This window comes from Megachile rotundata, chromosome 4, assembly GCF_050947335.1.
Source record: "Megachile rotundata isolate GNS110a chromosome 4, iyMegRotu1, whole genome shotgun sequence".
Lineage (NCBI taxonomy): Eukaryota > Metazoa > Arthropoda > Insecta > Hymenoptera > Megachilidae > Megachile > Megachile rotundata.
In genome coordinates, this window is record NC_134986.1 from 11,806,566 (window position 1) to 11,819,325 (window position 12,760).

The following is a 12,760-nucleotide window of genomic DNA, read 5'->3' on the forward strand; positions in this document are numbered from 1 at the left end:
ATAGCACTGTACACATAATAGCTTATGTAATTTGCACTTGTTGTTTCTTGCACAAAATACAGAAGATGGTACGTAGAACTAATGTTACAACGTTCTTAGGGTTTCAGGAATGTATAATTGTTCTCTGTTCGCAGGTAACGACAATGTCCTTGACTGGCAGATCATACGTCCTGGTGAATACTACTCGCGATGAAGGATATGACATACAGTTCCGCTTCCGCACGACTCTGCCGAATGGGCTACTAGCCATTGGAAAGGGATCAACGTTTTATATTCTTGAACTTGTGAATGGCAAACTGAACTTGCACTCGAGTCTCCTGAATAAGTGGGAGGGTGTATTTATTGGCAGCGGTTTGAACGACTCTCACTGGCAAAAAGTGTTCGTTGCTATCAATGCCACGCACTTGGTGCTCTCAGCTAACGAAGAACAAACGATTTATCCTATTAGTCTGAACGAAGGTTCCAATTCTAACCACACATCTTTCCCAATGACTTATGTGGGTGGTACCACCAACTACCTGCAAAGGTTGACTCATGGACCGTCGTTCTTTGTGGGTTGCACCGAGGATCTTGTTATTAATGGAGAATGGGTAAGTTGTAAAATTTTAACAATTGTTTTGTGGACAAATACTAAGTCAGTGTGTTTAGGTATACTCCGGTACCTCATCGATGACAGTGTACATGGAAGATGTCGAATCAGGCTGTCCACGAGAAGCTCAGTGTTCACCAAATCCTTGCAAAAATGGTGGACATTGCACTGACAGATGGCGAGATTTTTCCTGCAAATGTGAGCGACCGTATCTTGGACATACCTGTCAATACAACATGACAGCAGCCACGTTTGGATACGAGAATATCACAAACGGATACGTAACCGTGAAAGTGTCAGATATGGCTAGAAGAGCGGTCAGATCTATTGTAGATATATCCATGTTCATTCGCACAAGACAAGACAGAGGCGATATATTCTATCTAGGATCAGAGCCGAATCCGCAAACTGAGTTACGACCTCAGGAGAAAACTTACATAGCGGCTCAGATGGAAGGAGGTGAACTGCTCGTCAGAATTCAGTTTACCGACACAGAAGCTTACACGGTGGGAGGTGTGAAACTGAACGACGGAAACAATCACCTGATACAAATAGTTAGAAATGTAACGCTGGTTCAAGTGAAGATCAACGGTACCGAATACTTCAGAAAAACCATCAGCGCTTCTGGTCAGTTAAATGTGACTGTCCTATATTTGGGTGGTTTGCCACAAGCTTCTAGGTACATACGACAAGTTGATAACCGTCAGATAGAAGTGTCGCAAGCTCTTCAAGTTAATTTCAAAGGAGTTATTCAAGATGTTCAAATATCCAATGGCAGTGAAATTATGGTCGTTGAATTCTTTCCTCTGAAGGTAAAATTCTGTTCAGGACTATATGCACATATACCATTTAAATTTGTTGTACTGGATATACATTTATCTTCAAATGTAATGGAGACCTCAGACAATCAATAGGACAATCAGATCAGACAATCAGATCGGGATGATCTGAGGTCGCCATTAAAATTTGAACATCAATACTCTTAACTATAAATGCTACACGTATCTATTTCTTTCACAGGCAAATGACATTCCAACCCCAATCCAATTTGGCAACGTAACCTTCGATTACGAAAAAGTTCTTAAGGGTGTAATATCCGACAACGTCTGCATCAGCAATCCATGCCACCACAATGGTACATGCCACGTCACGTGGAATGACTTCTGGTGTCAGTGTCCACGTGGTTACACCGGAAAGACCTGTCAAGAAATGGAGTTCTGTCAGCTGCAAGATTGTCCACCTGGATCAAAATGCCAGAACTTGGACGATGGTTACGAGTGCATCGCTAATACCACCTTTAATGGAGTGAACACCTCCTTCAGTTACATCTACAATCAAGGAGAAGAAAGGAACGTGACAGAGTCCACGATTGATAGCATCGAAATTACTTATCGATCGAATACAGGTGGTATTCTGATGCATATTGCTCCCCGTGTGGGCGATTTGCATTTCACTGTCTCCGTTTACAAGGACAAAGTCACGGTATCTTGGCGTTTGGATGCGCAAAACCAAGGGATATTGACTTTCGGTAAAACTGAACCTGATGGAAATTGGACATCGATTATTCTGAGATTGAACAACAATTCTATGGAGTGTGATTATGCGAACTCTAATGATGAAAACGAACCACCAGTTAGTCCCAATTTTAGTTTCTCCTTGTGGTATGATTTGTTAGTTACTGGAACGGTTACGCTAGGCGGACTTGGTCCCAGTTTATCTACCAACAGTTATACAACTGGCTCTAGTAGACACAATTTAGAAACTAGAAATGGTATCAATGAAAACTCAATAGATTTTACTGAACGTACATTGACCACCACATCTTCGCCTCATGATGCGATGTCGGGTAATCAAATTAACATAATTTTTATTTTGTTTGTGAATATTAATATTGGTGAACTGAAAAATATATTTGATTGTGTAGGTGAAGCTTTTAAAGGATGCTTAGGAGAAGTAAGAATTGGCGGTATGCTGCTGCATTATTTCACGTATGAAGAGGTTTATCAGAACGCTAACTTTACACCATTGGAGTATCTAGCGTTGCAAGAAGATAACGATACACATCACAATAATATTGGTTGTCAACTCTGCTTCGATTCAGATTGTAAGAACGATGGTTACTGTCAGGATAAAGCGAATAGTTATATTTGTGAATGTCCTGCCGGTTACACGGAGAACGATTGCTCTTTCAACATTGACGAGTGCATCGATAATAAATGTGAAAATGAGGCTACCTGCGTTGATGGAATTGCTAATTATACTTGTGTGTGCAATAGTGGTTGGCAAGGATGGCTGTAAGTACATAAAACAGTTATTTAGACTATACTTCATATGAAAGAAATAATTGTATCTGCATTATTAAAATCATTAATCATCACACAATTTATGTTATTTCTATTACAGGTGTGATGATGATATAAATGAATGTGTATCACTGAATCCTTGTCAACATGATGGAGAATGCATAAATTTTCCTGGTTACTTCCGCTGTGAATGTCCAGATCAGTTCACTGGCAACCTCTGCCAGCACTTCCGTTTAATCACTTGCGAAAATCAACCTTGTAAAAATGGCGGTGTTTGTACGGACATACCAAATTCGCAAACCGGTAATAATTTCACATGTACATGTATGACTGGTTACGAGGGCGCAGTTTGTGACGTTCCTTATTGCATCGGTGGAAAGTGTCAAAATGGTGGAAAATGCGACTCATACCAAGTACGTCATTTTCACATTTATTCAATATTTATATAATTATTATAATAACTTATTGTCTACTATTATTGACAATTTACTACCTTAATTAGCAGACACCTCGATGTACATGTCTACCCGGTTATTCTGGAATGTACTGTGAAATTAACATTGATGACTGCGCACCGGATGCAGAAGGAAACGTACCCTGTAAAAACGATGGTAAATGTTACGACGGAGTGAACAACTTCACCTGTGACTGTAGCGAAACAGGTTACACAGGGTCCGATTGTTCCATGGACATAAATGAATGTCAGGATCCATCGACAGACTGTGGTCATGGACAGTGTGAAAATTTACCAGGAACCTATCAATGCATTTGTGAATCAGGTTACTGTGGATACAATTGTGGAATGGTGAATCCTTGCAAAGAGGTATTACTTCTTTATTTCAGCTTTATTATTTTTTATATTATATATTACCTTGTTTTCTTCTTTTAAATAGGACTATTGTCAAAATGGAGGTACTTGTAAGTGTGGAGATGATGGTGGTTACAGATGTCAGTGTACACCAGAGTATACCGGTCAAAATTGCACAGAGGTAGATTTTAACGTTCTGAAATGAAAATATATTGTTAAGTTTTTATTATAAATTTTGTTTCTTTTTCAGACGGAACACTTTTTGGGTAGCCAAGCACTGGACATAGCAGTAATAGTTGGACCTATTGTTGGATGTCTTTTCTTGATCGCGGCGGGCTCTTTAGTCGCATTATTCATGATGGCCAGGAAGAAGCGAGCAACTAGGGGTACATACAGTCCAAGTGCTCAAGAATTCAGTAATCCACGAGTAGAAATGGACAATGTAATGAAACCACCGCCGGAAGAGAGATTGATCTAAATTCTTACGACGAAGGAACATGAATAATAAATGTTCCGCGTCGATAAATCCTAGTCTGCCAAGAATATGCGTTATTGCGGTATCTATCGATTAAAAGGGACTAGACCGTTCTCTCGATAGAACTGCTCATAACGAAGAACGAGAAGAAAAATGTCAAGTTTCATCGCGCGTTTTCTAGTCCACCTTACGTTGAATTAAGCGAACACAATTAAAAAATAATGATGTATAAAACATCTGAAAACGTCGCTGAAGATGAGACAAGTGGTGATGAGAATTTCGTCGTGAAACGAAAGCCAGGAACGTGGAAAAAATTGATTATCTGGGAGCTTTATTGAAAGAATATAGCACTGAAGGATGTGTTACCAAATTTGCATGTTAATCATGCTGTTGATTTTCACGAATCACGCAACTACACAAAGTGTACTTAAAACTTCGTTAAGTGTCCTTAACTTGCAAGCAATACTCAAGAAAAGCTCCTATGCAACGAGACCCGTCCATTTTAGTGCCTAATCAACCCTATGTGAAGATGTTATTTATAAGCAATGAATATAAAGAGTTTCAAGTGTGCATTTTAAAAAACGCGCTAAACATAGATGTGTATGTCGAGATCTCTAAAGCATAATGGTATTCGTTACTCTTATTTTACTTGTTAGCTATCAGGTAACTATGATCACAGATATCATTATGAAATCGTAGTAACGTTACGGCCTGTTACAAAGATATCGGGACTTTGTAAAAATGTCGTAGAGGGTAGTTTATCGCGACTTACGCATTAAGGTCAGTTTATACTTCGTGTCTGTTTTTCTCACATACATATTTGTATGCATATGTAATCTATGGTGACGAAATATTCACCTTTCTCGGGTACGGTGATTAGCATAGAGTTTCTCAAACTTTCATGGACCTACTTTGGAAATCTATCTAGTATAAATTGACCTATAATTGTCGTTTGTGCGTTTGTACATTTCTCACAAAGAAATCACCCCAAGTGTTCCTCTCAGATTTATATGTTTTCACCTCCATATGTGTATGTGTTTAATCAATAGTTAAAAATTTAAGAAGTGTTCAAAAAAGAGATGTTCTTTTGATCTCTGGATTATCATAGAATAATTCCATTTCTTTGTTTTTATAATTATATAGTTATGTACATAAGTTGTGTGTGATACACTCGGGTACACTTGGGATGGTGTCCTTGTCAGTACCAACGTGCTTGTTAATTTTGTACATAAATTAGAGTATAAGTTGAAATTATTAATGATTTTACCATTAGCATTTTATATGGATATAGTATTTAATAACGAATATTATTTGGTACGTAATCACTTACTACCACGACCAAAGTAATAACGAGAGTTTTTCTCGTCCACTAATCGTAAACAATAAACATTATATTTACGGATAAAAAAATATTGTTCTTCTCTAGTAGGAAAAATAACTGTTCTTTACAAAAATGAAACTGATGTATGGTCTGTCTTAAATATATTTATTTTGATGTACCGATGTTCTCTCTTACAGAATTTCAATGAATCTGAATCTGTACTCGCGATGTTGAATTTTAATATCATATGACAAAGTTTTTTAATTAAGAAACACATCTTGGTACGAATACACGGTACCAAACGATTAATTTTGAAAGAATCAGCGTACATGACATGCAAATATTTTACCCAAGTTAGCAAATGATATAACGAAAAATCAAAGAAATAAGTTCGAACTTTATAATGTGAATAATTTATACTTGAAAAAATAAAAATGACTGTATTGCATTATCATAAGTTATTAAAAAAATAATTCTTGTTAAACACCTAATATAAATTAAATATCATAAATGTTTTATTCAAGACTGAAATTTTGGATATTAAGAAAAATACGTAAATAAGAGTGCATGCGCTTTTCATGTGAATACTTATTTTATGACAAGATGTGACAACATGCAATATTGTATGTAAATAATTACTGAATGTACAAAAATAATAAAAATTTAAATATTTCACTTCAGCATTACTTGTTTATAACATGACAAAAAATGGAGGCTGAATTAACTGAAATACTTGCAGTGATAAAAATATTTCATTGTTGAAATGTTCAAAATGATTGTCACTCTGTGTATCAAATACAAAATATGGAATTTTGCGCCCAAGAATAAGCTTTATCTATAAAACTTGCTTAGTCTTATTTATGTAAAGCTCCTCCCTATATGTTCCTGGAAGAAAATCTTACATAATCAAATTTAAACGAAATTTTTATATGTTCTTATATTTTACACAGTTTATTTAAAAAAATACAATTAATTTTTAACAAAGAATCAATTTTTTCAATAAAACAGATTTTGTACACCAGTATACGTGTATATACCGCTTAAAAATTATTCTCTTTTTAAAATTGACTAGATAAATCTAATTTATACATTTATAATTAAAATCTAAATTTATTGCAATATTTTAACTTTGCATTACATTTACCTAACATTTTTTCCCATTTATTTTGTGTAATTTATCCCGTGAAATTTTATCAAAAAATAAAAGTCCAGCAGCACGTTCTACACTCTCTGGAGGTACCTATCATAGGATTTTAACATTATTTCTTACAATGTATATAATAATTATTTTTACAATTAACCTATTCACAATGGTATTCTGAGGTTCTGTCTACATTTGTGAAACAGGTACCATTACAAATGGGTTAATGAATAAAATATACCTGAAAATTTGTTAAAGGAGTATTATCATCTATAGGTGTATTTGGCATTACAAATGCTTCCATTTCCAATTTTGAATCATATGTTTCTCCAACAATAATTTTATAAAAATGAGTTGGAACTGCTACATGATTAGCACCTATAACTTCATACCTCACATATTTTTTTCCATCAGATTCTACTCTATATTAACAATATATTTCCATTACATAATACTGTGGTGAAAGAGGTATACAGCATATCAAAAAGTCTTACTTACTTTGGTAAATACAAAGGACCAGTACAAACATATACATCCTTGTAAACTTTAGTTAAATGCCTAACATATTTTTCTAGTCTGTTCCAAGAATCTCTATTAAAACCTGCACCTACTTGAGGTGCCATATTTGTTAAAAAGAATGTCTGTTCTAAGTGACGCTGATGACATTTATGATTTCCTGCAGCTGCCAAATGCCCACGATCATATCCACTACGTTTGTAATCACTGTTATCAGATCTAATTCCCAAAGAATTCATTACAATATTAGTTAGTTTACAATTACTTCATATACTATAATATATTAGAAATGCACCAATCTAATTGTAAGTAATTACCTAAAAAATGGATGTATGCTTGGATCAGGTTTAAATTCACATTTACTACGTGATACCTCGGTGTTAGATTGTAATCTGTCTCTAGTTAAATGTTCAAATACCCAATGTGCTACCCTATTCCTTCTATCATACGAAAGAACAAAATCTTCATATGATCTGACATGATCTAATCCAGGAAAACCATATTTCATAATCTATTGCACATCAAATAATACGGAAAATATACATCTTACTAATACCACATTTCCATGTGTTATAAAATCAAATCAATTGATTATTCCATAAAAATTTCACAATACAAAATGTGAATATAAAAGATTTTATAATTAATAATATTTATATAATATTGAGGTTAAGAATAATTTAAATATTATAAACTTACTTCAGACACCCTTTTACTTGTTGCTGATAAATTTGAGCCCATATTTGTTTCAGTTTCCGTGGGAACAAATGCTGTTGCCGCAGAAACTGTTCCAAATAAAGGCAAACCGGGCATCTTTTTAATATTTGTTGCAGAAAAAGTATATAATTCATTATCATCTTTATTTGCATTTAAATGCCGTTTGCGTTCTGAATATTTACCCAGGTACCAACTACCCACTCCTATGGTGGATATGGCACTCATATTAAAAATCATTCTTGTTAACTTCGTCATTTTTACGTTATTAATTCGTCAAAATTTGTTTAATTTCTAACCTCTTACAGTACACACAATATTATGAACAAACACATCGGTCCATGGTGCGCAACTACGCTATATGTATAGTATTGTATCTACAAGGCTGGCTTCTCTGAGAACACAGTAGCCAAAGGAAACAGCTCCTTACCACCTACAATAATATTTTCAATGATTGAAATAAATAATACAACTTTTGCAAATGTATATGTACTTTTAAAAGCAAGCTGTTTTATTGTACATTTTAGTTTTCAGGAAAATAATTCTAGAAACGTTTCCATTTCCGCAAAAGCCATCGGAACGTAACTCAACGATGTTACATCGAAATTTACGATCATAAAGAATGTACCGTAGTGGTTTAACACGTACAAAAAATATAAAAGATTACAATTTGTTGTACAGTGATTAATTTAAAAAGTTGAGAGCATTTTATATTTTCACGCATGCTATCTGAAAATGATACAGCTAATGCCCCCTCGTAGAGAATGGTAGAATTAGGAAAATAAAAAGTTGAACATTTTTGAACTTTTTCATCTTTCTAAAACATAAAATTGTACAATAAATCAGCTTGCTTTTATAATTAAGAATGAAAAAGCTATATTATTTATCAGTTTCAAAAATTCCTCTTGTGAAGCATAGTGCGTATCTATGCATGAGTATTATTCCAAGTTCTTATTTTCCTTGATCGCCATTTTTCCTAGGGAAACCAAATTTGAGTATTCTCTAGTTGTAAAATCACACGCAAATTGAAATGCATTATGACTAACTTCAGTAGATTTCTTAGTACCATTTGTTTGACAATTTCACGTCATATTGCCGACAAAATGCATACATGAACAAAGATAATGAGCATAAATTAAACATGACCAACTGCAAATTTAGATTTTTAGCATTTTGTGTAGAAATTTATATTATTCACATACATGATCTGCATTAGAAACATCATAAAGACAGATGTGCGTTGCTTTTGGTTATAGGGGAATATAAAATGTCATTTTATGTAACACATCTAGTGTACATTTTGTCCATGGAATTACGTTGGACGCAGTTACTCCCGCGTGTTTGATGTCGCTTAGGTTCTGAAGTGCACGTGTTATTCCTACTTATATAAAAATGGCAGAAAGCGGTAATTGTTAATCATTTTTTTATATATTTTACTATTCAATATGATGTATAATATTTTGCATTTATTAATATCAGTAAAAAGATTCTTGTTTTTATACTAAAGTCGATGAAAACGTTTATGTTCTGTTATAATTATTAGCTACCTTTGTTTCGGTAAACACGTGTTTATTAGTTTCAATCAAGATAACGATTAAAGATATTACTTTAAATATGTATTGTATACGTATTATATGCGCCCATTTTGTAAAAAATTATGCTCTTAAATATGTATACGAATGTTATATACTGCTACCATAATGTTGATAACATGAATGGATGGGAATGTATAGGTTAACTTTTATTCTTTATGTTTAGATCAAAGTAAGAAGAAAAATAAGAAGTCGCTTGGAGAAATTCAAGCGACAATGAAGTGTCAGCTAGAACCTTCTGAGGAAATTGTAAAGCTTGAATATAAAGATTGGCCACTTTTATTTAAGGTGAATAATATATAGATAATTACTTTAGAATCAAGAGGATAGTTTTAACACACTTGTAACTAAAATTGAATTATTTCAGAATTTTGATAGAATGCTTACCCGTACAAAACATTTTACTCCTTTAACGAGTGGTTCAACCCCCTTGCATCGTAGTTTATCTGAGTATATAAAATCTGGATGTATTAATTTAGATAAACCTTGCAACCCTTCTTCACACGAGGTTGTAGCATGGATAAAGAGAATTTTAAAAGTAGAGAAAACTGGTCATTCAGGTACTTTAGATCCTAAAGTATCTGGTTGTTTAATAGTATGTATTGATAGAGCAACCCGATTAGCTAAGTCACAACAATCTGCTGGAAAAGAATATGTTGCAGTATTTAAATTACATTCTGCTCCTGAAAGCCTTCAAAAGGTAATTATAACATGGTTTGAACTGGAATTATTTTATAATTTATATAATAAATTGTTTATAATTAAATAATGTAGGTAAGTCAAGCTTTGGAAAAACTGCGTGGAGCACTCTTTCAACGACCCCCACTCATATCTGCAGTCAAGCGTCAGCTTCGTGTCAGAACAGTCTATGACAGTTGGTTTCTTGATTATGACAATGAACGCAATATGGGAGTCTTCAGAGTTAGTTGTGAAGCTGGTTCTTATATTCGAACTATTTGTGTTCATCTTGGCCTTTTCTTAGGCACGGGTTGCCAAATGCAAGAATTGCGTAGAAATCGATCTGGTGTTCAGTCTGAAAAAGATGGAATGGTTACTATGCATGATATACTTGATGCCCAATGGTTATATGAAAATCATGGAGACGAATCTTATTTAAGAAGAGTAATCAAACCATTGGAAGCCCTCCTTGTAAATCACAAAAGAATTATTGTGAAAGATAGTGCAGTATGTAGTCATTATTTATATGTAAAATTAATGTTTGGAATGAAAGGATATTTGTTTAATGCTGGATATTTTATTAACAGGTAAATGCTATTTGTTATGGAGCTAAAATTATGTTACCAGGTATTTTAATGTATGATGATGGTATTGAATTAAACCAAGAAATTGTAATAGTTACTACTAAAGGTGAAGCTATAGCTCTTGGTAAGTAAATTTTGTAAGAAATATAAAAATATTTGTATTATATTTAAACTTACTTGATTACTTATTCACTGCTCTTTATACCGTCACAGGTGTTGCATTAATGACATCTCCCACAATGACTGCCTGTGATCATGGTGTAGCTGCAAAAATTAAAAGGGTTATTATGGAAAGGGATGCATATCCAAGAAAATGGGGTTTGGGTCCAAAAGCTTCCATTAAAAAGCGTATGATAATTGAAGGAAAATTAGATAAATATGGAAAACCAAATGAAAACACACCTTCTGATTGGCTAGCTAATTATACAGATTACTCTGCAACTGCAGTTAAGGTAAACTTACAACTTTTATTTTTCTTTCATAAATCCATACATTTTAATACTTTATTTTGTTAAATAGACTGAGGAAAATGGTGTAACTGAAACTGCTAAAAAACGCAAGTGGGAAGAAACAGTTCCACAACCGGCAGGAGATGTTTCAATAAAAGAAGAAAAAATTGAAGATCCTGAAACGGCATCGCCAAAAGAGAAGAAGAAAGAAAAGAAAGACAAAAAGAAGAAGAAAAAGAAGGAAAAGGGAGAAAAAGAACCAGAAACGGAAGATTCAGTAGTTATGGAAAGTGAAACTTTGGTAAGATATCTACATACAAATTTGCTTTTTTTTATTTCTTTTTGGATAAAATGATATATTAATATTATCATTTTAGGAATCGCCAGTAAAAGAAGAGAAAGAAAAGAAAAAGAAGAAAAAAAATAAAGATCAAGAAGCACCAACTTCAAGTTAAGAAAGTTTTTTTCTTTTAAATATATGCATACTGAAAGGAATGTTTTCTTATGAATTCGAAGGAAAATCACTGAGTTCATAAAGGAGAAAACATCCTTTCTATATAAAGACGATTTTTAATAGATATATGCATTTTATAGTTTCTAATTTTTTATTTGTAAAAAGGATATTCACCTACAATTTATATTATATAATATTTTAAATTAAACAAAAATTTATTATATGTTCTGTAAACTTGTGCAGATCAAAATTCAAACAAGATATACTTAATAGGTACTTCGATTATGTTCTCAAATTTTTGAGAGTACTATATCAGCAATCTTTACAAATACTAAAATGGGTATAAAACAGTGTCACTGTTGATTGAGACTCATAAATGTTACAGGAAATTAGCATATATATGTGTGTGTGTATTGATACGTTGATATCAACAAAATGTACATAGTAAATGAATTCCATTTGCAGATACAACAAAATATTCCATTATGATTCACTTACTATACAAATATTTTTAATTATATATGTATATCTAATCATTTTCAGCAAAGCGCAGTATTTTATTTCCTGTATTACAAGCAGTGTCATTTTATATTATTTCATTTTTTTGTAAGACATGTACATATTCAATACAGATTGTATCAAAAAATATTTTATATGATTTTACTTGCCTACTATGTTGCGTTGTTTTCAAATGTGTGAAAGTTTCGTGAGGATCAAAGATGCCGAGAGTGTCGCCTCTGGTTTACTCTGTGGTTCCCGTCTTATCTGCTGCATCTAATTTTGTAAAGTTTTGCATTTTATTATAAGATTTGTAAATCTTCTAAGTGTGGAACTTGTAATATATGCTTACTTGATCTAAACGTTTTCGTAAAAGAAAATGTGGGACAAATGAAATTATAATTTAATTCGTAGCTTTTAGCTCAACATCGTTTTCTAAAGTTCATTTATAGAAAAATGTTTAGAAAACGATGTCGATTACCAGGTCACACCACGTGGAGGTTGCTACGATAGTGACCCACCCTAACTCCAAATCCCTACCACCCTCCAAATGCAACCTCATTTATCAGAAGGATAAATGAGTTCTGACTCTACTTAGCTCATACACTCGCATATACAAGTTCTTTACCACAATCCAG

General features: G+C 33.4%; 3 protein-coding genes across 8 annotated transcripts in view; 2 read left to right on the plus strand and 1 right to left on the minus strand.

Annotated features, from left to right (window-relative positions):
* crb (cell polarity complex component crumbs) overlaps positions 1-6,171 on the plus strand; it is a 58,751-nt gene extending 52,580 nt beyond the window's left edge. For 4 of the 5 annotated variants that reach the window (XM_012281419.2, XM_012281417.2, XM_012281420.2 and 1 more), the window contains 8 exons: positions 135-590; positions 649-1,401; positions 1,610-2,435; positions 2,514-2,883; positions 2,993-3,305; positions 3,395-3,715; positions 3,786-3,881; positions 3,951-6,171. In XM_012281419.2, coding sequence (XP_012136809.1) covers positions 135-590; positions 649-1,401; positions 1,610-2,435; positions 2,514-2,883; positions 2,993-3,305; positions 3,395-3,715; positions 3,786-3,881; positions 3,951-4,178 — 3,363 coding nt within the window. In that variant the 3' untranslated portion in view covers positions 4,179-6,171. The remainder of the gene's footprint in view (positions 1-134; positions 591-648; positions 1,402-1,609; positions 2,436-2,513; positions 2,884-2,992; positions 3,306-3,394; positions 3,716-3,785; positions 3,882-3,950) is intronic. The other variant, XM_012281418.2, reaches the window with a different exon arrangement.
* Positions 6,172-6,586: 415 nt separating this feature from the next.
* EndoG (endonuclease G, mitochondrial) lies at positions 6,587-8,547 on the minus strand. Of its 2 annotated transcripts, XM_076531375.1 has the most exons (6): positions 8,388-8,547; positions 7,853-8,300; positions 7,471-7,664; positions 7,136-7,372; positions 6,879-7,059; positions 6,587-6,736 (listed from the first exon to the last, which is right to left on the minus strand). In XM_076531375.1, exons 2-6 carry the CDS (start codon positions 8,123-8,125, stop codon positions 6,641-6,643), a joined length of 981 nt encoding a protein of 326 aa, XP_076387490.1. In that variant the 5' UTR covers positions 8,126-8,300; positions 8,388-8,547; the 3' UTR covers positions 6,587-6,640. The 2 variants fall into 2 exon arrangements, with proteins under 2 accessions (XP_076387490.1, XP_076387491.1); XM_076531376.1 differs by lacking the exon at positions 8,388-8,547 and having other exon boundaries at positions 7,853-8,334.
* A 565-nt stretch (positions 8,548-9,112) lies between these two features.
* Nop60B (dyskerin pseudouridine synthase 1 Nop60B) lies at positions 9,113-12,272 on the plus strand. Its single transcript, XM_003701667.3, has 8 exons — positions 9,113-9,272; positions 9,626-9,747; positions 9,827-10,159; positions 10,234-10,644; positions 10,725-10,845; positions 10,935-11,173; positions 11,241-11,471; positions 11,548-12,272. Exons 1-8 carry the CDS (start codon positions 9,260-9,262, stop codon positions 11,623-11,625), a joined length of 1,548 nt encoding a protein of 515 aa, XP_003701715.1. The 5' UTR covers positions 9,113-9,259; the 3' UTR covers positions 11,626-12,272.
* The last annotated feature ends 488 nt before the right edge of the window (positions 12,273-12,760 follow it).